The following is a 25,576-nucleotide window of genomic DNA, read 5'->3' as shown; positions in this document are numbered from 1 at the left end:
CAGAGCCCCGGGCAGAACTCACGGCATAGTGCCGCCTTGTACCTGCAACCTCCTCAATGTTGGAGGGCTTAAACGCTCTCAAGCAGGGGCCAGTGCCGCTCCTGTCTGCTGCTGCCTGTCTTTAGGCATCATGTATTGCTGCTGGATTTAACATGGAAGCGGTTTGTCGGCTGATGCCTGCAGTGTGACCAGAAATGAGGCCAGCAGGATCTGACAGAATTTCCTCCCCTCTTCTTTGGTATATATGTAAGGGATTAATAAAGATAAAACTTTCTGGGAAGCAATGACCACCAAACATCGGAGACTGAACCAGGGGATTACAGGTAGGATGCGGGACTAGAAGAGGTTGCCAGCATGGGTAGGAGGAGCAGGAGAGGTGTGCGGAGCTCAGGAAAGGGAGAACAGAAGGGATAAGTGGAGGGAAATGCAATCTGAAGAGTAGGGTCTCGGGGACCTTTCTCAAGTGTAGGGTGAAGGAGGCCATCCTTATCTGCATTGATACCATGTTCCAGAGGCATGGTATATTTCCTAGTGTGTTCCTGATGCAATTATTTGTTTCTAGACTGGCAATGTTGTGGGTTGTGGTGGTGCATTGGTCTCTAGAGATAGTGTGCTAAATTGCCAGGTATATTGAATTGAATTGATTGTTTATTTGTATAGCGCCTATACACAATGTGTTTCAAAGCGCTTCAAGGAGGGGAGGGAACAAGGGAAAAAACAAAAATGAACATTCTTTCAGTCCTTGATACAATCAGAATGTGAAAAAGAACAAAGATAACTATCATAATCGGCCTGATGACCTTTCAAGTGCTAAGGGAATGGGGAGGGAGAGTGAAACAGACAAGTGGCTACATTACTATGCCTGATGGCAATTGAGGTAGTGCCGGAAGAATAACAGGAGGAGGGTGGGGCGGGCGAGAAGGAGAGAAACAGAACGAGTGACAATTTTACTATGTCTGGCGACAATTCAGATAGTGCTGGAGGGGGCATGGGAGGGAGAGAGCATGGGGAAGGTGAGAACAAACAAGCTGCAACAGGTACAGTGGTGTTTGTCTTCAAATCAGGTGGGTCGCATTTGGGAGCTGAATCTGGGTGGGAGGAGGACGCGTTTCTTTATCCACATAGTACTCTTGGTGGAATCCCAATCTGGTAGGAGGGGGATAACATTTTCATTCTAAACTAAACAATTCCTTATGTTTCGGATTGTTGGTAGTTATTCCTAAACATTTCAGTTGAGAGTACTTATGGGAGGAGGAGTGTGCGAGTACCAGGACATCTCATTTATAGAATTACAACATTATGGTCTGATCAAATGAAATAATCAAAATGCCTGAGCGATACATATGGCAAACTAAATAAAAAGGAGTTCTTTGCTTGTATTACCTGTGCAGGCAAGAGTTTTTCGATCAGCATAGAATGACACAGGGAACTGGCAGGTGTTGGTGATCTTGATGATATGGGTTCGGACAGTGCCCAGAATGACATAGCCAAAGTCAAGCACATACTGGGGCAGAAGAGTTCTGAAATGATAAAGAGAAATGGTTTACTTCAGGCTTGAGAAAGACAGAAGCATTTTAAAACAAAACAACCAGTGATAAGCAAGTATCATGGAATTCATGGTTCACCTGTCAAGGACACATTTTTTTGGATCCATTTTAAAAATCTTTGTTCAGTTTTCAGTTATGTGCAACAATTAACACTGATCACAAACTGTGATAAGAAAGAAAAAAGGCAAACACATAACTCAACTAGAGTTTTTCCCCCAACTATAAGCACTGTGCAAGGAATACCATTTATTATATTAATTGATATTTCATTTGTATCGCGCTCGTAGACAAGTGTTTCAGAGCGCGAAAATGAATACTGTAACATGATGGCTGGCTAGTTGCTTTACATCAATATCAATTCATACCCTGGATAATAAAACAGTCTCATGTTCAACCGTATTCAGTTCATGGGGGCATAGGATCCAAGTGATGATTAAATTCACAATAGGAAATTGTCTGAAAGAGTAGTAGGTTTCAGACCCATCTGACTTCGCTCCAGCCCAGAGTATACATTTTCTGCAGTAATCAATTTAAGTCATTTTGCCAAGCTTCAGAGGTATGAGATAGAGAGTTCCTCCAGTTCACCCCGATGAAATTGGGAGGATTGGCGAGTGCCACACTCAGACAGATTTCTGAACTTCTGTTAACCTTCATACAACCGACTAACAAAAACTCAGCATTTTTGCAGACTTATTTCACTCAAAATCTCACACAACCATCTCTCGCACAACAACCCGCACGCACTTCACAACACCGCAACAACACATAAGCAACACAAACAGCACACGAGGACTGACATCGATCCATTACTCGCACCGAAGCTCAGCACCCGGTGTATACCGAGTTGAAGCTGCCAACAGAACACCACTCCCCTCACTATCCTACTCCCGCTTCACCAACTAACCCCTCCCACCTTCTCATTTGCAGATCCGCCAGAGCGCCTGGGGACCAACTCCGTTGCTGACGGTGCGCGGTACAAATACATTTAACATTTTAACATTATATCCCATGTGAATCCATACGTATTTTATAGATTCAGAATCCAATATCTTGTGCATAAAAGAAGTGTTGGGGCTGGTGAAGCACAGAGTGGTGATCAGAGATAGCACACATACAACTGGACAGGTTTGCAAATCACTTTAGGCTTTTATTAAAGAGAAATAAAATCCCTTACCTAACCCTATTGCTATGGGAATGATTCCCTATCTAATAACTCAAAATAAAAAGTGCTCGTCAGAACATCTTACATAAAGTGGTTCTGTCAAAAACTTAAGCTATCTAACCCTACCACTATTAAAGGAAAACAAATTCGAACAACTCGTCTACTCGCTGTTGGCTGGTGCATGAACCCCTTTCAACCAAATGTCTCTGGAAATTGCCACTTTCAGTTTTCTGGGTTCTCTGTTGCTTTCACAGTTCCAATGAATCACAAATGTAAATTAAATAGACCTGTTTCTCTGGTGTTTCTCAGACATGACCGTTCCTATCATATTCTGAATAAGTCAAAGTTTCCCAAGATTTCCTTATAGCAAAAGTTTAAACTTCTGTGCCCCTTCATCCAAGTTTGTAAAACTTGACATGTTTCTTTCCGGTATGTCAGAGTTGACTTGAAAAGTACTACAGTTGTTCAAAGACTCAATTTTGTTCCCCCCTTCTGGCCTATTCCACACTCTAAAATACCCGTTGATGGTCCCACATGTACCATTAGATTTGGATTCAAGAAACTGCCAACATGTTTCTACGCCAGGTCTGTCTCTTTGGTTTTCTGTCCGGCCCAGGCCGCTGCCTCTCAGCTGGGTGTCAGTTCCAGGAAGACTATGTCCTGCAAATAATCAGCTCTTGGGACGTTTCCTCTTCTTGGTTCTACTCAGCTCTAGGGTTTAGGCGTCCCCTCCCCTCTTTTTAGGATACCTCAATTTCCTGGTTTTTAATATCCCCCTTAGTTTTTCGGGATTCTCGTACTCCTTTGTTGGAGTTTCTAATCTCTTCTTCGTTATGCCCTCAGGGCTTGTGACCTACCTGAATGGCTTTGTTATGTAGTGGGGCAGTTATTGGCTAGAAAGCATGTTCGAGCTCTGCCCCACTGCCTTCCTCAGAAGAAATGAAATTATAAGATAAGAAAGGACACATTTGAAACTGCACTTTGAATTCTCCTGGAAATGCAGCTGTCACAAAGAATAGCTATCTTGCGCTACACAAGTAGGGAACAGATAAGGCATTATCTTGCACAATTAGTGTGTTTTAAAATAGAATAGATTAGGTGACAGAAAGGCATGTACACAAGATAGGGACTCACTACACAAGCAGGGCAGGAAATTGTAGGTAGATAGGTTTGCTGCTTACACATAGGGAGGGAAATAATGGGACAGGCATGCACCAGGAAATCGGCAGATAGCAAAGCAAATGTGTCCTGCAGAGCATAAAAACATGACAAGCAGTTGCCATTTTAAACTGCACAACTACAATGGAGAATAAAAGTCCTGTACCTTTAAGAGGCCTTGCAGCTAAGCACGCTATTTGAAACAAATACATTTCATTCAGGAAAAATGCTGCAGTGGCTGGACATAGCTGCCTCAAAGGAATGTCAAAGCCGAGGACACCAGAGAGAAAGCTTACATAACCAAACAAGATACCATTGTCTGGGCAGCGAGCGTTCAACAATTAAGATAAATCAGTTGTGACAACACAGCAGACTACGAAATTTCATAAGTAGTTGACAGATTAAGGTCTAAGTGATCGGCTAGGCATAACAGAGAAGCAAGTGCAGCTAAAACGACAAAATAATTGCTGCAAAGAAATATCAACATGGTGGAAGTAGCATGACTCATAACAATAGTTATTCATAATGTGTCAAGAACAGAATGCCGCGTTTACTGTTGCAAGACAGGGAGAGCTGGAAAACTGGAATTTGAGCAACGACAACCTCTTTGAAACTCAGAGACATCATGGCAGAGATAACATGGGCTATTTTATTTCATTAAAAACAAAGCCGATATGCTGGTCTTCTCCTCCCATCTACATACATATGTCATCATGCCGCCAGTTCACGGAAAGTGTGACCGCATGTTTTTTTTTTTTATAAACTTTATTTTTGGTTGCAAAACACGGCACACTCGCTGTAAGTCTCATATATGTGGTACAAATACATTATTCACTTCCAATATCGTACAATCTTCTCCGGACTCATATTATATAACAGGCATACACCATTATGGGCAAAACAGATAAGACGCAGGTGAAGAGATACAGGGTGCAACATGGGAAACAGTAAAGCATTACATTTCGTTCGCACTGTCATTATCAGAATTTTCTGTATCAGAGAAGGTTTCAGTTAAATACGTCCTGAACGGTGCCCAAATGTCTTTCGGTTTACATGCAGAGGGTACCATTCCCACATAACCTTCTTCGCATTCATTCACATATGCCAATGCAGAGAGGAACTGATCCGATGTCGGAGCCTGTGTACTCTTCCATTTCTGGAGGATGCATTTCTTTGCAACGGCACAGGCGACATTGAACAGTCTCCTGATTTTTTCCGGGACCTTTCCAATATCCCCAAACAGGTATTTCGGGGGGTTAAGGTTTGCAGGGATTTGTGTGATCTCCTCTAGGGTGTTAGCCACCGTGCGGCAGAATTCCGCTACAGGGGGACAAGCCCAGTACATATGAAAGGAGTTCGCGCCAGGGGCATGGCATTTTGGACAAGTATCGGATACAGACACATAGAATTTTGCCATTTTTACCGGGGTGAAGTGTAGTTTGTTCAGGATCTTGAACTGTATTAGTCTCAGGCCTGCATTCAATGATATCTTTTTAGATAGGAGACAGTATCTGGACCATTTCCCTGCTTCAATAACAGTGCCCATGTCTTTTTCCCACGATGATTTAATAGTGTTTAGAGTTTCCGTGTGTGTCTGGACTATGTTATATAGTTTGGACACCCCCGTGCCCGTCTGGGAATGTAAGGACTGGTAACATGCATGTTCCGGAGGTTCATCCGGAAATGTGGGCCAGCGCTTCTTGAACGCCGCTTTCATACGGTGGAACTGCAGAGTGACCAGTTGGTTCCCACCGACCGATTCCGCGAAGTCCTCAGGGGTCACGAATTTACCGTTTGGGAACATGGTTTTCATTGTAAGCTCATAGTCTGGGAGCCAACTTTTCTGGATGCCAATGTCGTATGTAGGTGCGATGCCTGGGAAATTCCAAAGAGGGGCTTGAGAATCATAGGGACTATCTATCTGAAGTCGTTTACTGATTGCGGCCCATGCTGCGACTGTACAGGAGGTGGGATCAAATTTACAGTCATCTCTATACCCTTTCGTATATATAATTGAACGCAAGTCTGTTGGGCGGACTGAGTGTCGCTCTATGGGTATGTGTGGTGTATTATCGAAGGGGTCTTGCCAAAATTTTGCATAGTGTGCCTGTGCTACTTGATAGTATAATTCGAAGTCGGGGGCCGCAAACCCTCCCTTTTCATAAGGTTTGACCAACTTGGCCCAACTAATTCTACTTGCCCCCCCGTTCCAAACGAAAGTGGTAGCCATGGACCGAAGGTTATCGAAAAAGGGTCTGCCCGGCCAAATGGGGACGTTGCAGAAAATGTAAAGGAGCTTGGCGAGAACTGTCATCTTGAGTACCGCTATACGGCCGGCTAGGGATATGGGGAGTTTGGCCCAGATCTGAAGTTTCGAATGTATAGTTTGTAGAGTGGCCTCATAGTTGTCTATGTATAGGGAGGTGCTGTCACGGGAAACCAGTATTCCCAGATATCTGATGTACTCAGGTGCCCATGCCAGACCATATTTGTTTGTGGGGCAAGTGGTGGCACTAGTCAGTGGGAAAATTTCGGATTTGGCCGTGTTGACCTTGCAGCCTGAGTGTAAAGTGAAGTCGTTTATCACGGCCAGTATGGGGGGCAGATTCTTCTCAGGTTCACGAACATATAACAGAGCGTCGTCAGCATATAACGAGATGGCTTGGTACGCCCCAGACATATATATGCCTCTCGATACTTGCTCGGCCCTGACTGCGGCCGCCACCGGTTCAATTGTTAGAGCGAAAAGTATAGAAGAAAAGGGGCATCCCTGTCTGGTCCCTCTATGTAAAGAGATTAGTTCAGACAGAGTTCGGTTGGTCAGTACCCTGGCTTTGGGTGACGAGTACAAGAGCCTTACGCATCCGGTCAAATAGGGGCCGAATCCGAATTTGCGGAGGACCGCAAACATATATAACCACGAAACTGAATCGAACGCTTTTTTGCGTCCAAAGATATTGCTGCAGCTTGCTCCTCTGGTTTAATCTGTGCCGAAATGCACAGGGTATGAATCCACACTGGTCAGGGTGAACCAGAGTGGTCATTTTAGGGAGCAATCTAGTGGCGAGTACTTTTGCGTAAATTTTGGCATCGGTATTGATCAAGGACAAGGGGCGATATGACGAGCGGTCATGGGCTGGGCGTCTAGGTTTCAGAAGCACTGTAATAACTGCATCTGTCATTGATTCTGGGAGTGAACCAGCATCAATGGCTTCTTCCCATACACGAGTGAGTACCGGGGCGAGGATCATGGAAAAAGATTTGTATAGGTCAGCATCCAACCCTTCTGGTCCCGGGGTTTTACCTGACGACAGCGATTTGATTGCCTCAGCTATTTCATCGCACGTTATGGGTTGCTCGAGGGCCCAGTTATCTTCCAAGCTCAACTTAGTGAGTTCAATCTTACTCAAGTATGTTCGTATATCATTTTGTGTATCATTTTGTGTACTACTATCGTGATTGGCATATAGATCAGTGTAGTAGCGTGAGAATTCGAGGTTTATTTCGTTTTCGCCATTAACGACTGTTCCACTCTCAGTTAGAATGCCCATAATTGGGGTATGGGTGCGTTTGTTACGAAGCATGCGGGCTAGGTGGTGGCCTGCTCTATTGCCCTCCCCGTATCTGCGTGCTCTTATGGGGATAGCCATGTATTGTTGTTCTTTAGTCGCCAGATCTTTGAAAGATTGGAGATGCGAACTGATCTCAGCCAGAATGCACTTATCTTGGGTCATACTGTACTCAGTTTCGAGTGTTTGCAGAAGTGATTCTGTATTACCTAGTTCGATTCTAACGGCTTTAAGGAGGCCAGTCGTTTTGGACATCAAGTTACCCATCACCCATACCTTAAACGTCTCCCATATAATCGCCCAGCTGTCTACGGAACCTTTATTCAATTGGAAGAATTCTTCTATCTCAGTATGGAGAGTCTCTACGACATTCAGGTCTTTTAATATGTTGGGGGGCATCTTCCATCGTTGTATTGGGCGGTTTATGTCAGGGAGCAATATATCCAGGGTGACTGGGGAATGGTCTGAGAGCGTTCGGGCGAGGATTTCGCATTGTTCGATACAGTTGACCAGGGGGGACGAAATGAGCCAGTAATCTATTCTAGATTCGGTGTCATGGACTGAGGAGTAGAACGTATATTTCCTATCAGTGGGGTGGGTCCCCCTCCAGGCATCAGAAAGGGTAAGTTCCTCCAGGGCATGTCGGATAATATTTGGCGCCTTTGTGAGATATCTAGGCCTGCTGGAAGATCTATCCAATGTAATGTCAAGAATAGTGTTAAGGTCTCCTCCCCAAAGGACCCAGGTATTAGTCGTCAGACCTATCGTTGCAAGAAGCTGTATGTAGAACTCCGGGTCGTCCAAGTTCGGGCCGTATGTGTTGACTAATATGAGTTTTACGCCGGCCAAACTGCCCCAGACCACAACATATCTACCCTGTGGATCTATCTTGCATTTTTCAGTGGAGAAACCCAATGAGGGGTGTATCAATGTGATTACCACTCTGTTCTGAGAGGAAAATTCCGTGTAATGTCTGTTGCCACCCCATTGCCGAAGGATATTCTCGTGTGTGAACTTCAATGCATGTGTCACCTGGAGCATTGCAATATGCGGATGGTGTCTATTAATGTATGCCCCCACCCTGCTGGCCTTCGCCCTGTTATTTAACCCCCGGATATTCCAAGTGATTAGTTTCAGTCGTAGCCCCATGGGTGTTCTAGAGTTTTGCGCCATGTTCGTGCGTAGTGATAACATTCGAAGAAGTGGACAATCTTACAGAGAGGGCCAGCGAGTGAGCCAGTGAGTGAAATTTTAGCAGTGAGTAACCAGCAACAAACAGAGAGAGACTTTATGCAACGTGCCCAACAGGGGCGTCCTGAGGACTCAACAGTGGTCTCTAAGACAGAGTAACATCCCAGATTACCTGAACCCACCCCCTCCCACACCATCGTGCCCAACTTGATGATGATCCCTTTTCTTTTAACTAACTTGTGGGTGAACCCAGAGAAGGGGGTCGAGTGCAGCAACTCATCCGGCGACATTCCAGGATAGGGAGTAAGGGTGCATCTCTGCCCGCCCTCGCCTCAAACCCCGCTGGCGGCCCAAAGACCCCACCTGGAGATAAGGCTAATTCCGAAAGGTGATGGTTCGGACTACACCGGTTGCTGCAGGTCATTCTGGTCGAGTTCCCGCCTCCCCGGCGGAAGGGGTATCGAGGCTTCCATGTAAGACAGGGCAGCTGCAGGGGATTCAAAGAAATGCGCTCTCCCGCTGTGCCTTATCCGAAGTTTAGCCGGATATAAGAGGGCGTAGGGGACCTGTCGCAGTCGCAGCTGGCGTTTAATAGTTTCGTAGGAGCGTCTTTGAGTCTGGACCCCTGCTGAAAAATCCGGGTAAATATGAATATGATCATTGCCCATTCTCAGGGGTCCTTTCTCCCTTGCCAGCCTTAGGATAGCGTCTCTGTCTCTGTAATTCAACAGTTTGGCAATAACAGTACGGGGTGGAGCCCCAGGCCTGGGTGGTGGAGCAAGGGAGCGGTGGGCCCTCTCGACCAGGAACTGAGATGAGAAGGCCTCTTCCCCAAGGAGGGATTTCAGTAGATCTTCGATCCGGAGCTCCATTGGACCCTTACAGAAAGACTCCGACAGGCCGACTATGTGGATGTTGTTCCGCCTAGACCGGGATTCCAATTCATCGCATTTGCTACGGAGTTTGTCCATTTCTCCTCTCAGGAGAGTAATATCCTGGGTGTTTTGCCGTGTGGAGTCCTCATTCGTACTAATTCTAGCCTCAGCCTCAGTGATCCTGGCACTTTCCTTGTCCACTCGGGTCTTCAGGTATCCAATTGTGGAGACAATGTCGTCAAGTTTAACAATGATGGCCAGGAATCCGCTCTGTACCGTGGTGAGTAGTTGATCGAATTTCGAGTCTTCCGACGGCAAGGATGTGGGGGGAGGCTGTGTGGCCGGGCTAGCGGGAGGCGTCTGTGAGCTGGTGAACGAATCCATAGGGCCGGTTCTTCTGTTCTTGCCCCCGTTCTTGCTAGGCATTATGGAGATTATGGAGAAGCCTGAGTCAGTTGGGACATTAAGGTCGTGCCCCAATGTGTCGCAATAGGAGACTCGAGCAGTGCAGGGTTTGCCTGGGGGTCTCGGCGTGTCCACCCCGCCACCCTTGTCGCAGCACTGAGTTGTGCGGGCCAGGCTGTGTGAAATTCCTCAGAGCTAGGGCGGCGCGGGGCAGTGGAAAATTCGAGGGTTGATCGGAGTGGGTTAGCGGTTGCACACCATAGCCACCACGGCCCGTTTGAGGACACGCAGGATTATGTTGATTGTGTTGGGACGGATGGAATGTGTCCCGCTTCAACAGAGAGGATCACGCTTTGTTGCACTGGGGAGCACGATCACTGTACATGCGGGCAGGGGGTAATGCAACTGCATCCCAATTAATGCTGGTCCTGGTCTCAAGGGAGCCCCCCCGGCGCCACAAACAGGGAGGGCAGCGTCTCCCTCACCAAGGGGACCGCAAGGGTCTTATGGTGGTCTCCCTCACGCCCACGGGCCTCCCCCGAAGCCCTCGAGAGTGTACCTGTTGATGGCTCCAACATTGGGGCGCAGTGCAAGCAGTGTCCGGGCCCTGCAATGTTTCGACAGTTCGCCTTACCCTGTGGCGTGCTCCCCCTCCGCCAGGCCGCAGGGCCGTCCCGGATGATAGGATCGATGAGATTTGGTCTGCTGGTGCAGCGCCTCGACCAGGCGCCAGTCACCGGATCATGCCCCCGTAGCACGGCGCAATTCTTTTCCGTCCTCCCGGGCCCCGCGCTGGCGTCAGCAGTCTATTCCCACGCCACGAGCTGGAAGACGGGTTCTGGAGAACCGGATGAAAGCTGGTCCAAGGCGATGGGGCATGGGTACGGGTACCCGCCCCACCGCGCGCGGCCTTTCAGCTCCGTGTGTGTCCGGAGGCAGCGGCTCTCCCGTGGCGTCCTGTAGAGCCGAGTAGCGGCCCGGGCGCGTAGGATCACAGCCCGCTCCCGTCCGTGGGTCCAATACGTCCGATTTCCTCTACAGATGCCTGGATGCAGCAAGAAGCAGCCCAGTAGTTTTGAGGGCTCGATGCACTCTGGAACCGGGGGAAAATGTCATAAAGGATTCATGCCGGAGAGGAGCTCCTCAGCTATGCGGCCATCTTGTTGCGCAACAGCGCCCCCTCCCCAAGTGTGACCGCATGCCAACCGATAAGCATATGTCCTTTTCACTGCAGAAGTAATTTGGAGCTTACCAATAATATTTAAGCATGAGGAAGTCAAATTGTATGGGATGTTTTATGGGTGAGACCTTCGAGTTACCCAATGAGTAGGGTGGGACATATAGAAACTATATGTATCTTAGCAGTTAGGACCAATGAGCAGTAGAGCTAGGTTTTCATAGCTCAGTGTTTATGATGACATCAGAATGACTCAGAGAGAGAGAGAGAGAGAGCTTGGCTGTTGATCTTGTTTTTCCCCAGCTTTTGCATAGTTCCAATAAAGCTGGATTACCTTGCATTTAGCATACCACCATCCACTCTGTATTGTCTCTTTATTGGCAAATACCAGGTAGAGGGCTGTACTGTTTTTGGGCCTCTTTTCATCTCGTAGCAGAGTACGGTTTGGATTTTTTGTGGACTTTGGTGGGGCCCGCCACGGCTCCTTTTTGGACAGCGGATCGGTCAGGAAAGCAGTATTTTTTGTGCACAACTTAAACAGGACAGCAGGAGCCGGCGTTGGAGCGGAATCCTGCCTGGTCTATCACCACCCGCTGGAAGCAAAGGAGGAGTTGGCAGATTGATGGGACCCCAATGCCCAGAATCCTCAAAGATCCACAGATGTGAGTGAGTATGCTATGTGCATGGTAACGTTTGGGAGGGTAGGGACATTTATTGTATGGGATTTATGAAACAGAGGTTGATAAAGGCTATTCCTTGACAAGGTCTTGGAAGGCTGTGCAGTAGGGGCCCTGAGGGCCCAACCTTCTTTTGAGGGTAGAGTAAAAGAGATAGAGAGATAAGGATAACCTGGGTCAAAAGAAAAAAACTCGAAGACCGCTGTATTTTATTGTGTTGTATTATGTTTTAATTGATTAAATTGTTGATTGCTGGCATTGTGTTGTATGGTAGGTCCTGTAGAGGTGTTTTCCTTGTGTGTTGTGAGCATAGCAGATAGTATTGTTTGATAGAAGTTGATGGGGCAAGTATGAACATTTAGATTGTGAGCGGATTTTGTTGTGACCCGGAGGTAGGATTTGGACATTGGGGCATGGCCCCAGACAATGAAAACTGATTTAATGGTGGTGTATGTTTGAAGTGGGGAGGAGGTGTGAGTAAGGGAAAAGTGTGAGAGAATTGTGAAAAATATTTTTATTCTGATTAGTGGTAAGCTGAACACTATTTGTATTGTTTATTCTGTGTAAGTGCCAAGCTGCGTGCTGCTTAAACGTGGTCACCATGTCAGATACCCCAATAATTCACCTATGCAAAGCGTTACCTAGATATGGTACTAAAATCATTAGGTATCATGCTGAATGGGTGAAAGGGACTGCTGGAAAGATGTACATGTAAGGAAGCTTAAGAACCGGCTAGGTATATTGGAGCTCTGCAAGGACTTTGAGGAAAAGACAAAGGGGCCTAAGAAGGAATGGATGCTTAATATGTGTGAGAGGGAGCGCAAGCAGCCCATAGTTCTGCCACATCCTCCCTCTGAGGAGAGCACTCACACACCCAACAGCCCCACCTTCACCAGCTGAGGCAGGCGTCTAAACACAATCCACAGTACCGCCTCTGTATGAGGAGAGGACACCAGCCCAGACCATCCCAGGAATATACCCACTACAAGCAGCAGCTGTACGGTATAGTAATCCCAGATATGAATCCTCTGATGAGGAAAGTGACGATAGTAGGAGGAGTGTGAAATTGGTAAAAGGAAAGGCGTCATTAGTGACAATGGAGATTGAAGCTCAGAGACACAGTTAAGGGATGAGGAAGAGTATAGAGGGCTACAAAGCTTAGAAAAGCATAGATGGTCACAGGATGAGAAGCGTACCCATAGGTAATGGAGATCGTGGAGAGACTATGATGGAACCAGAGAAATGGGTAGGAGGAAAAATATTGTTGAAACTCGATGGGAAAGGCACAGAAAATAATTATGTGAAGGCAGTGGGAGTATGAAGAAATGAAGGAAGCAGTCAGGGAGGAATTCAGGAGGGAGACACAGGAAAGACAAAGAAGGAAAAGGGAGGTAGGAGAAAGGGATGAGTATGTAAAGAGGCTAAATGAGAAGAACAGGTGAATGGCAAGAGAAAAGGAAGACATTGAAAAAATTAGGAAGGAGATGACCCAAAAGGTGAGTAGAAATATGATGCCAGAGATGTGGGGAGACGGGAGTGGGACAATAACCACAGAGACCAGGGGCAGAGATGTGTTGCCAGAGATAATGAGTGGAACATATGTAAGTGAGCCTTTTAGGGGAGTGAGTTTTGATCCCAAACTTGAGGATGGCGAGAGTGGAGAAAGTGACAGAGAGATTGGGTAGACATTGATGATGAAGACGGGGGAGACATTGATGATGAAGAGGGGGGAGAGGACGCAGTACAAGCCCCACAAATGGATAACACAGGACCAGCAATAGGAGAGATAGCAGATTTGCTGGGGCCAAACTTAAGCCTATACCCACACCTCACATCAGTACTCCCCATAAATGAAGACCATAGATCACCATATTTCTTAAGAAACTTGCCAGAACGCCAGCAACACCATGTAGCTGAGACATTGAAAAGGAGAACTGGCGCAACATCACCTTTGCGCATGAAAGGGATCACACAATTCCCACTGCTACACAACGGATTAGGGCAGCCCCTCGGCACTCCACAGAATCAGACCGACAAAAATAACTTGATGGATAAACTGCCATCACTCATAGCAGGGGCGGGCAGGTGGATCTACAAGCTAGAGCGAGACACAGCTGGAATAGCATTAGCTATAGGTGACATGAAAAGCCTATTTGCATCCATATTGGGTGACCAGGCAAAGGACGTGTGGAAGTGAGCAGGCTATTTTGCAGTGACAGAATAGAACACTGCTAAATATGACGGGTCACCATTCAATTATTGTAGAGCTAATGTATGGAAGGCACTGAGGGTGCTATTTCCAGACGAATCTGACATGAGCGCCATAATGACTAGGAAGAAAGGGCCTAGTGAGGACCCTGCTGCCTACATTCAAGACATTAAAGAACATTGGTGTTTGGAAACCAAAGACCACTGGGATGAACATATGCCAGTGTTTTATCATATTTTACGTCAGGGCCTACCCTAAGAAGTACAGAGGCAGTTAAAAACGATTGTGGGGATTCAAATGAGACCATGGCCAGAGATACAATTGACTATTGTCCATCACTGTAGGTTAAAGCAGGAGGAGGATCAAAAGAAAATAAAGGAAAGGCAAAAGGAGGAGGCAAAATTGGTGCAGAAGAAACTATCCAAAATGGCGGTAGAAGGAGCAGTAATGATAAATCCAGGAGACAGGAATAATGGACAGGGAACTGTCATGCCACAGCAGGCTCTGGGTGGTTATTTTGCAGGAAAAGGGGAGAGTAGTTTTTACCCGAGAGGAGGAAGAAGATTTGTTCACAGAGGGAGAGGATTTGGGTTTGGAGTGCCACAAGGAGGGTTTGGTGGGGGACAGCCCTGCTTCGGAGGACCTGGGGGCACTGAAGCAATAGTTTGGACATGTGGGAAAGTAGGACACATTTCACAAGTGTGTAGAACTAGAGGAGTAATGCAGCAAGGTGCAATGCAGTATCGGCCAAGAGGGGAGATGGCATATCTAGCACCAAATGGTGCACCATAGCAAGAATACGGTTCTTATTGCTACACACAATATTCACCAGATCAAACATAAGCACAGCAGGTGCGGCAACCACAAGGGCCACAGATACAGCCACAGATATCGCCACAACAACCACAGCAGACGTTGACATATCAACCACAGAATGCAGCGCAATCACAACAAGCAGTGACACAGTAGGATACAAACATTTTGACACAGACTCCCGGATAGGAGGAGTGACAGCAATTGAGGGGAACCCTTTTATAGGGACAGGACTGAACATGTATCCCCAATAGGACAGTCCACAAAATAGCTTGATATGTGCCCTATCTTATCAGTAACAGACCCTGAACAGGAACAGAGGGTGGAATTACCTATAGGCAACCAGACTCTTTCCTTCTTAGTTGACACTGGGGCAACAAAATCCTATGTCAGAGAGGGAAGATTTCCAATGTCAGGAATATTCATCGATGCTCAAGGCTTTTCTGGGGCTACAAATACGGTACCTTTCACTGACAGTTTGCCTTTGACAGTAGGAGAGCAGACGGTAGCTTCCCATTCCTGTATTCCAGGAAACATATTGAGAAGGTGTCTTACGGCCAAACTCAATATGTTAATATCATTCACAGAGGACAATATAATATGCTGTACAACAGGCATATATTTCCAGACAGCTGTCATGATCTTATCCCCACCAAGGGCTCACAGGGCCCTAAGGACCTTATTCGGGTCCCCTCGGATGCCTTGGAGACAGTCCTGGCGCAGTTGGCATAGGAGACGCTTGCTGGGACGGGGTTTCTATGGGCAGAGGACAAGTATGGCTGCCCCCATGCGGAATACTGGAGAACTGCATTCTGCGGTCTAGCCTTCAGGGTGGGGCCCGCCCCAAAGACACCTGGGATAACGCCTTGCTATTTAAACCACGCCCGACTAAGGGCACGCGCGTCGCGTTATTCTGCCTTTGCAGCGTGAGGCTCATCAGATCCTACCATGCCATCCTTACCTGTTCTGCAACATCCATCGGCTCCGAAGTCATCCAAGGCAAGAACCATCGGCATCCTTACCTGCTCTGCAGCACCCCTCGGCTTCGAAGTCATCCAAGGCAAGAACCATCGTCATCCTTACCAGCTTCACTGGTCGCCCAGAAGGCCAGCATCTTCGAGACGTCTTTCATCTTGTCGGATTCTCGGGGGCCATTCTTCTCCAGGTCGTCGCGACCTACAGAACAAAACCAAACCACAGGTTAGCCACTTGCCAGGACGCTCTCAGGGCCGCTTGGCGTTCTTCTTACCTTTTCGAACCAGGCTTCGGCTTCTACCGCAGCACTCGCCACCTGCAACAGGAAGCGAGAAAGTCATCATTGCAAATTCAACTAAAGACTTTGCTTGCATCTAAAAGACATTGCTTTCGCCTGAAAGACTTACCCGAAAGAAGGAATTGCAGCCGGTCTGAATTCCGGCCCTCGCCAGTGAAGAAACTCGGCGGTACGGTGCCACCATTCGACGCGCCCCTGCCCAGCATGGCAGGACGGAGAGCGCACCCTTATAGAAAACAAGGTGAGAGAAATTCTCTGGGGAACTGCAAGGGGAACTCGGGAGGTGGGTTGAAAGGAACGAACCGAAGCTTATCTCCCCCTCCTATCTTCTAGAGTTGCCCCTCGATTATCCGGATTCCAGGACAGGCGAAGGGTTCCGGAGAGCATCCCAGCTATTCGAGAGGCTTCCCCGTGGACCAACAAGGTGAGCATTACACCAGCAAAGGAATACATACAAGCCTTTCATGGGCAGAACGTGCAGAGGGGGGTACCAGTGGCTCCTGAATTATTTTTCCATGGAGTACAAGTGATGTTGGCATGGCTTCCCTGTATTGGGGGGCAGCTATTGAGATTACCCACAGACTTTCTTCTCAGAACACAGATACCTACAGATTTAATTGATGGGGAACTGGTTACAATTGAGCTAGAGATGGCTGTAGTGAGGGATGATAGTGTGATTTTACATGGCACTGATGGGGAAGGGGTGAGTCGGCGCACGGTAATAGCACTCGACACATCACACAGACTGACCCAGTTGACAGACGAATTGTTTGACTACAGTGACTCCGATGATGAGGTATTGTTTGAGATAAATACACCATGTCAATTGAAAGTATACAGAGGTGCCACAACAAATAATGCTAGTTAAAAAAAAAAAACATCATTTATGGAAGAAGATTTGGCATGGGTACACGGCACACTATGGACGACCAGTCCATATGATGTCCATATGATGTGGGGTTGTTAAAAGGGATTGGAGCAGTAACAATAAAATTAAAGAAAAGGGGCAATTTTACCTCGAGTGAAACAGTATCCAATGTCCAAAGAGGGTATTTATGAAACAATAAATCCTGGAGATTCATACAAGATTTAAGCCCCTTGAATAACATTGTTGAGCCTGAATTTCCAGTGGTACCTAATCCTGCCACGGTATTGTGTAATATACTTCCCACGGCCAAACATTTCACAGTGACTGATCTGAAAAATGCATTTTTAAGTATACCCCTTCATGAAGATTTGTCTATTTAACTACATTCACCTATAGAGGAGTAAGACTGGAACATTGTTGTCTCCCACAGGAGAAAAATGAGACCCCCTGCTTAACCAACAAAACAGCACAACAATTGCCAGGGCCACCATTCTCTCTCAGCTAGACTACGGAAACGCTCCGCTAATGGGCGCAAGTAGTAAATGCCTAAAGGAACGAACTTACCTACGACGTTAAGATCAGAAACTACCTATTTTTCAGACAAAAACTTAAGACCCTCCTTTTCAAATAATGTCACTACCCCTACCCACCCTTGGAATCTGACGTCCCGCCCTCTATGTTGTCCCGTTTACTATGTCCCTGTTTACATGGAATGTGCTCTGATGCCTGCAAGCTGCAGCGCTATATAAATATATAAATGGGTCTCCACAGCCTCACTAGTCCAATGTTCCGTCTACACAAGTAAGGCCCCACCATGCCTCTCTACCATTCATGTTGGTTCCATGATAGAAGCTCACTAACATTCAACATTACACTTTAAGCAAGTATAGTCTGCCCTCTTCATCAGTGCTGCTACTGTCAACAGGCCACTCAGCTGGGATGAATACAGAAAATAACCTTAGTACACAAGCTCCAGCAACAAGAAACTACCAGTTCAGAGCCAATTGATAGAGCACCGTCCTCCCACATCAACAAACATTGCAAAATGCTTGGTTGCAGAGCAGGAAATACCCTTCCAGCAAGGACATGCAGCAAGGGAGTTGAGTCCTTTAACTGTGAGGGGCATACCATAACAGGCAAGATCACATTGATTAAAAATGTAGTGATTGTTGAAAACCCTCCATTCTCCTGTGACCCACAAAAGCATATGTAAAGCCTGGACAGTCAAAACTCAAGAACCTTTTCATGGATTCCTATATACTGAATTGCAAATGCTATGTACCCAGAAGCACAATGATGTGAGGAATTGCCATCTGGCAAGGGTCTAGAAGTCCTGGCATTTTTGCATTTTATTAATGAGTAAAACCATCAGAAGGGTTGGCCTGCTAATCAGTCGGCCATGTAATAAATTCCATGCCACAAGCATAATTTACACATGTGCCCTGCTGCATCAGTCTCCTGATCTGCAGCCTCTGCTTTCCAGGGTCACCGAACAGGTTCAGAGGTCACAGGTGCCATGTTTAAGAGCTGCTGTGGCAGTCAAGTCTCTGTAGTGCAGACGCTGAATTTAAATCTGCACCACGGTTCCAAAAGCACATCATTTTGAGAGTTACTATCCCGGTGGCAGTTGTAAACTTTAAATGAAAGCCAAAGAGGTTAGGATGTGTTAGGATGTGGTGGCTAGTATTTCTCATAATTATTAAAGCCACATCTGGTTGGTATCTATCATACATGTGTCAACATTAACACCATTCTCCAGAAAGACAGCCCTCTTTGCTTTTTGGGTTGCTACTGTTTTACATTCACACTGCTCTCAAGAGTATAACCCACTGTTACAATAAGAGGTGAAGGAGGTATAGCTCATACCTGTGCCGGTTTCACCTTTATGATTGTGATCACTCTTGTTTTGTAGAAACGTGAGGGCGGTTTAGCCATTACTCATCCTTGTACTTGTGGGGGCACAAGTCATTTTGTCACACATGGAATACCCAAACATCATAACATCAATAATCACATAGTATCACTTTGTTAATAATTCTACATAGTGTATTTCAGACTGGGGATCCAACAAAACAGTTCTTTAGCCCTCAGTGTGAATCCTACGTTGTGTAGTTGCGTGCAGCACATATGGCAATGTGCATGCACAAGCAGCTTTATTTCACCATTAAATGTTTGTCCAAATGTCTTTGTTCCAACGGTGTAATCTGGATACAGCGTGACACGCTCCATTATACATGGTGTCAACATGATCTCTTGCAGCTGACAGCAGAGGAACTTTACTCTGGAAGCGATGTAGCTACATTATGAGGACTCTTAGAGGAACAGATCTTTGCATTGGTGTATCAATGCACCCTGTCCACCATCAGCCCTGAACAGATCATCTGCCTCCCGAAAAAGAGAGAAGGTACAGACCCCTCAGGGATTTTTTCCATGGCTCCTCTCTCGGTCCCCTCAGCAAGGCCCAGCAGGCAGGCTTGGACTGGTCTGTAGGGCAATGCCCTTAGTTTCAGCACTTGAGTCAATAACGGACAATTTTTTATGGCCAGAATGGACCACTTTTTTGCCATTGTGGACCAGTTTCCTAAGTTACATTAGGTTGAACTAATATGAATGAGCAAAGAGACTTTCAAAGACATTATTTTCAACATATTTTACAAACATCAGGCTCTTTGTTAGTGCTCAAACAGTATGTTCTGAAAAGTAACTAATTACAATGTTCGATTTAGAGCCACTATTTTATTGGTGCTTATACCGATTTGATGTCCCAGCCTGGCCCTGCCCGCAGGGATATAGTATTGCACTGTTAAAGGGCATCCAAATTGTTGAGTATCTTTTGTAGTCTGGTGCGGTCTCTTTTGAGCATGCTAATGTTTCAGGTGGACATACAAAGGATATTCCCGATCGTTGACACTCTGTTCAACTTCAGTTTCAATATCCCTTTGTTTATCCTTGTCCCAGTGGATAATCTCCATGCTTTGCTCAAGTGATTCTATTTGTCAGGAAATGTGTTGCTTACTGTCGTGATGGGGTGCGAGAACTACTGAAGTGTGACAGACATTCCTCTCCAAGCCACTACACAGGTCTAAACGTCAAATCCCAGGATAATCCGAATTCAAATCAAGATAGAAAGTCGAGAGAGAGAGATACCCAACATACCAGAGAGTATTGCATGCAGCATGATGTCACGCCGCCGAACCTGAAGGGAACTGTAGTGTGCAATACAGTCTTGCAGGCACCAAGAGAGACGTCCCCTGCTTAAATGGATTCTAACAGTTGCCATCAAAAATACGTTGTTTAAGGGTGCCTTTAGATGGGCCCATTGTAGAATTGGGCACAGCACTAGATGATTCAGGGCATTCACATTCCAATAACGCAACTGCGTTAAATAGTTGTTCTTCGGGGCAAAACTACTCTCTTTCATTGATGGTAGTTGTGATCTTTATTTCTTTACACTAATGCACTGAGATTTTCCAGGACAGGTGTCCAGAGTAGAACAAAGAGTGCAGCAAAGCTGTGTCACCTCAGGTAACATGCATTACAGCCAGAACAGGAGCACCTCCAACACAGCTATTCCTGACACTTCAGGAGGCCGTTTTCCATTTTGGTGTCCTACTATCTTGAGCAGGTCCATCACTTAAATGCCTTCTATAGTGCAGCTAAAGCAATGACCTGCATGATAGCCATAGGCCTCCAAACGCTAGGTGGAGGACTGGGCTCTGGAGTGCTTCACTCAACAGCCAGGATAATCAGTACCCAAAAGGTGAGCACTGCAGGACACCCACATGGCACTCTCCCCAACACCATAGCCTCCGATCATGCAGCAAGGATGCAGAGCGGCTTCCAAGGAATAGGGCGGTGAGATGCATATGCACGGCTGCAGCAGCAACATGATGTGCTTTCTGGGGGTTGAAACGCTGCACCAGAACAGGAAGTAACAGATTCCGGCAACTTGCAGAATTGATTCTGGTAATAAGAACCAACAGCTAGCCAGCAAAGGATTAACCAGGATGTGGTGAGTAGTGGAGCTGAGGTTCTAGACTGCTACACACCCACCATCTTAGTCACGCCCCGACAACCACGCTGATTGTAAGCAAGAAGGAATTAATAGCTGAAAGTTACGGATTACTGTTATCATTGATGCAGTTTTATGTTAAGTGAGATTTTTCTGTCAACAAGTTGAAAGACTGCAAGGCCTTACCTCAGAACCAAGACAAAAATACCTTCTCCAACATGCACACTGGCCAAAAGTCTCTCACTTGTGGTGTGGTGTAGACTCTGAAGCAAATCGCTACAGACCATCACTGATATCACCTCACCCGGGTTACCCCCCCTTTCCATGATCTTTTACAAAAATGATCTGTTTCATTAGATCACTTTTAGATTCAGTTTGATCAATCATTTTTGATATTAGATCCGCTACAGAACACAAGTTCTAATCCATTATTTATTGGGGGAGGCTAACCCGTAGCTAGCCCGTGCTCAATCAAACACTTGATCAAAACTTATTTAAATTTGTTAGATCTTTGTTAGATCGCATATGATCAATCATTTTCAACGTTAGATCTGCTACAGAATGGGAGTTATAAGCAATTATTTAGAGGGGGGGCTAACTTGTAGTGAGCTAGTTAGCCCCCCTCAACCAAAAAATGTGATGTCATTTGTTAGATATACATTAGATCTGGTATGCCCAGGAATGCATTTTATTAGATCACACTGTCATGCCTGTCAGGCCCCACTTACATCGTTTGCCTGCTTCTGCACATAACATCCCCAGGACTGTGGCACTCCCTTCCCATGCTGCTTACAGAACAGCCAGACCATTTTACACAAGGTGGCGGCTGTTCGGCTCTTTGCCTGGGAAGCGTTTTCGTTTCCGATCACGTATGTAATCACGTGGTACATGAGCGGTCATGTGACCTGGACGTGTATATAGCAGGGCGTCTGATTACGCTGGCTGCTTCAGATTGTTCATTCCTTAACGTTCCGGAGCTGTTTCCTTGTTGCTTTTGACCGCTTTGTTTCCAGCATAGCAGTATTTATTCTTCATTTGTTTGATTCGGAGCGAAGTTCTGCTCTTAGATGGACCGATGGCATTTCCCCTTCCCAGCGGGTGACTCTTGTCAACACGCTCACGGAGTTGTTGGCTCCCGGTCTCAGCTGATTCATCTACCTTTCAGTTCTCTATTCCGCATGCTGATTCCTGTCCTGCAGAGTTGCAGAGTTTGTCGGCCCCCCTTCCCAGCGGACTCCCTTAGCATCTATTCCCTGAGTGCTGATACAATCGGCATTACCACGGAGTTGGGGGCTCCCTATTTAGAGCAGAGTGGTTGTCTGTATCTAGTATTCCTCTCTGCTAGGTTCTCCGGACACACAACCCATTTGTGATCGACCCATCCGTGATTGTTGGATTCCAGCTACTTTATTAAGGGCTTTCAACTTCATTCCTCATTTATTTGAGACACTGAACAACAATTCCCATTACCACCATTTGAACACCTCCGTAATCCTTTCTTTACTTTTGGATAAGTGCACCGGACTACATGGACGGTATCCTGCAGTGCACCAACTCTTCACTAGTGCGGCCCTCGTGCCGTTCGGGTCTAGATTCCTCTACTAATTCCCCTACGTTGGTTTCCCCATGGATTATCTGGTGTTCCTATGAAGACTTACCTGGGACTGTCTTGCAGGTTAGTGTGTTGTTGCATTCGCCCATACATAGTAGTTAAATATTGGTTTAGACACTAATGTAGTGTTCCTTTGATTTACAGTCTGCCGAATTGTTGTTTATCCACGCCCTTTCCGCTGATAACTCCCTCTGGCTGTCTGGTTTTACAGCCATAGAGTGGCATCAGTTGGAAGGTCTCACATTGACCGGACGTCGTTCAAACTGCAGATCAATCCATCCCATACCTGAACGGTTTGCACCCTGTATCCTTTAAACCCGTATCCTTTGCTGGGTGCATCTTACAGTAAGATCCGAGTTGATTTATGACACACACACACAGGTGCTGAAATATTTGGCTGCAAAGGAAGGGGGCTGGCCCCCACCCCCCACAACAATATTTTGAAAAAAAAGTCATTAATTTCAATACATATGTTAGATCCGATAAGATCAACCCATCTTAGTGTTAGATCCGCTACAGAACAGGAGTTATAAGCAATTATTTAGAGAGGGGGCTAACCCGTAGTAAGCTAGTCCCCCCCCCCCAATCAAGAATAGTACAAAAACATGTCAAACACAAACAGTACTAGACAGTAAAGCAAAGTACAAAATCCAACTGCTATTTTCACAGCTGGCACATCACTGGACAATGATATACACAGGCATCAACTTAAACATCTGTTTTACAAGGTCTATCTACAGATCTTTTCTGTGGATTCCGTATGACTGTATGCACCCGTTTAAGAATGAGTGTGGCAAATAAGACAGTTACAAGGTGGTGCTGGGTAATGGGACTGGGGTGGCCCTAGAGCAGTGGTATTCAAACTGTGGGTCGCGGCCCCACATGGGGCCGCGGGCGCATACCTGGGGGGCCGTGAGAGGCCAGCATGAAACCTTTTAAAAAAAAAAAATTTTTTTTTTTTTTTTAGATTGCAAGAAATGGCAGGGGCAGCTGACATGGTCGGGCAGAAGCATGAAACTGTCTCAGACACCAATGAAAAAGTGGCCCGCAGTTGTAAATGGATATTCATTCCTTTAGTCAAAGACTGTTTGAATAGTAAGTACCCAAGGGGGTGCTTTGTGTTAAAATGTAAGTAAATGGTGATATTTAAAGAATATTTATTCAGCAACAATTGGCAAAATTACTAACTGGTCAATTGTCAAAATCTAACTTCATAGTGAAGTAACTCATCAAACTGGCCCACATTGGCCAAAAAGGTGACCCATTTTAAATGGCCCACACTAGCATTTTGCATTTTTGATACATGCATTGCCCTATTTCCCCATAGGCCAGTCCGAGCCATAATGGCGAGGGGGCACCCACCCAGTAGCCCCCTCACCCATTATGGAGGAGCTAAAGAACCAGTCCAGTGAAACAATGAGCACTCCCTCAGCTGCTTTTTTCAGCTGAGGGAGAGCTCCTGGGCTGGCTGAACTGTCAAAGGGAAACACTATTTCCCTTTGACAGTTCTGTTCAGTGCCTCAGCCGCACATGTTCACTGAGCCATGCAAGGCTGGGGCGTTGTGCTTCGCCAGCATTGCTTAGCTCATTGGAAATTCTGGCTGGGGCACTGCATGTTTGTATGTGCGAGGGGGAGCTCCTGCGACTCCTCGCACATACGGACAGAGCAGCCTGAAGCAGGGCGTTTCAGCACCTACACGCAGGCCCCTGCAAAAGGTACGTTTAAGTTATTTTTTTTATTTAAACATGTGTGGGGTGATGGATGCTTGTGAGAGAGTGTGTGTGAGTGTGTGTGAGTGTGTGTGAGTGTGCGTGAGTGTGCGTGCGTGTGCGTGTGTGTGCGTGAGTGTGTGTGTGTGTGTGTGTGTGAGAGTGTGTGTCCGTTGAGCTGATTTTGGCAAGTGATGATAGAGGGGAAAGGAGGGTTGTACAACAAAGGCATTTAAAAAAATGCCTAAATGCCTTTGTTGCACAATCCCCCTACCCACCTGCCAAAATCAGCTCTCCTTCTGAGGCGCTGTGGCGCCCAGGGATGCTATTTTTATACTGGATATCTATCATAGATGTCCAGTCATAAATACCATGCCTTCCCCCTTGGCACCCGAATGCCTTGCATACACACATAATCATGTTGATTGCCTTAGGCCCAGTGGGATCCAGGGGACAGGGATGGTATTTTTTTACTGGACATCTATTATAGATGTCCAGTAAAAAATGTCATGCCTGGCCACTGGGCCCCCAACCACCAATTGCAAACTGTTTGGCTATTTATCCATTTCTTTTTTTAAAGTATGCTCTACAATGCAACATTTCAACACGTTATTTAAAAAAAAAAAAAAATCACGGGGGAAAACGCCCCTGATCCTCCCTTGATTGGTTCAGGCTCCCTCACTGCGCTCGGTCGCATAGGCATTTTTGGGGGAAATAGTTATGTCACCAGCCCCCACTGGCCCTCTGACTGTGTTAGGAATGGGATGGGGGGAGCCCAGGGACTGTAGGGGGCGCAGGATGGGAGGGAACCATGTGATAGTGGTGGGAGCAGGGTGTGGAAAGCCCATGGTGTGTGATGGGGTGGGGAGCGCCCAGGGACAGGGTAGGAGTGGGCTGAGGTAGCCCAGCGACTGCAATGGGAGCAGGTGGGGGAGCCCAGGGACTATACTGTGAGTAGGGTGTGGTGACAGCATGCAATAGTGGTGCCAGCCCGGGAGGATAGCTCAGCAGCATCGTGCTCGCCTTGGAAGCAAGACAACACGAAGCAACACAGGTTCGATCCCCGGGTCCGCGCTTAGAAACCTCTCTGTATTAAGCGCGTTATAAATAACCTATTGTATCATACATACTGTCCCTTTGACATTTTTGGGGGGGTTCCGGTCTGCTCAAATTTTGCTCTGGGGGGCCCCGCCCAAATATTTTGAAGACCACTGCCCTAGAGGTAGGAGACTTCCACCTACTACATGATGCAGGCTCTAGAGTCGGTACATGGGGGATCCCTCATGTTCCCCAGCCCATCCCCACTCTTCTGTATAGG

General features: G+C 46.6%; 1 protein-coding gene across 1 annotated transcript in view; it reads right to left on the bottom strand.

The window, feature by feature from the left end:
- The window catches only part of HYDIN (HYDIN axonemal central pair apparatus protein), a 3,273,799-nt gene that overhangs the window by 1,701,991 nt on the left and 1,546,232 nt on the right, over window positions 1-25,576 (bottom strand). Inside the window, exon 32 of the mRNA XM_069654775.1 lies at window positions 1,384-1,520. Within this exon, the coding sequence (XP_069510876.1) occupies window positions 1,384-1,520 (137 nt within the window). The remainder of the gene's footprint in view (window positions 1-1,383; window positions 1,521-25,576) is intronic.

The sequence above is a fragment of the Ambystoma mexicanum genome, chromosome 1p (genome assembly GCF_040938575.1).
Source record: "Ambystoma mexicanum isolate Mex_15411 chromosome 1p, UKY_AmexF1_1, whole genome shotgun sequence".
Classification (NCBI taxonomy): domain Eukaryota; kingdom Metazoa; phylum Chordata; class Amphibia; order Caudata; family Ambystomatidae; genus Ambystoma; species Ambystoma mexicanum.
This window is presented reverse-complemented; position numbering and strand designations above follow the sequence as displayed.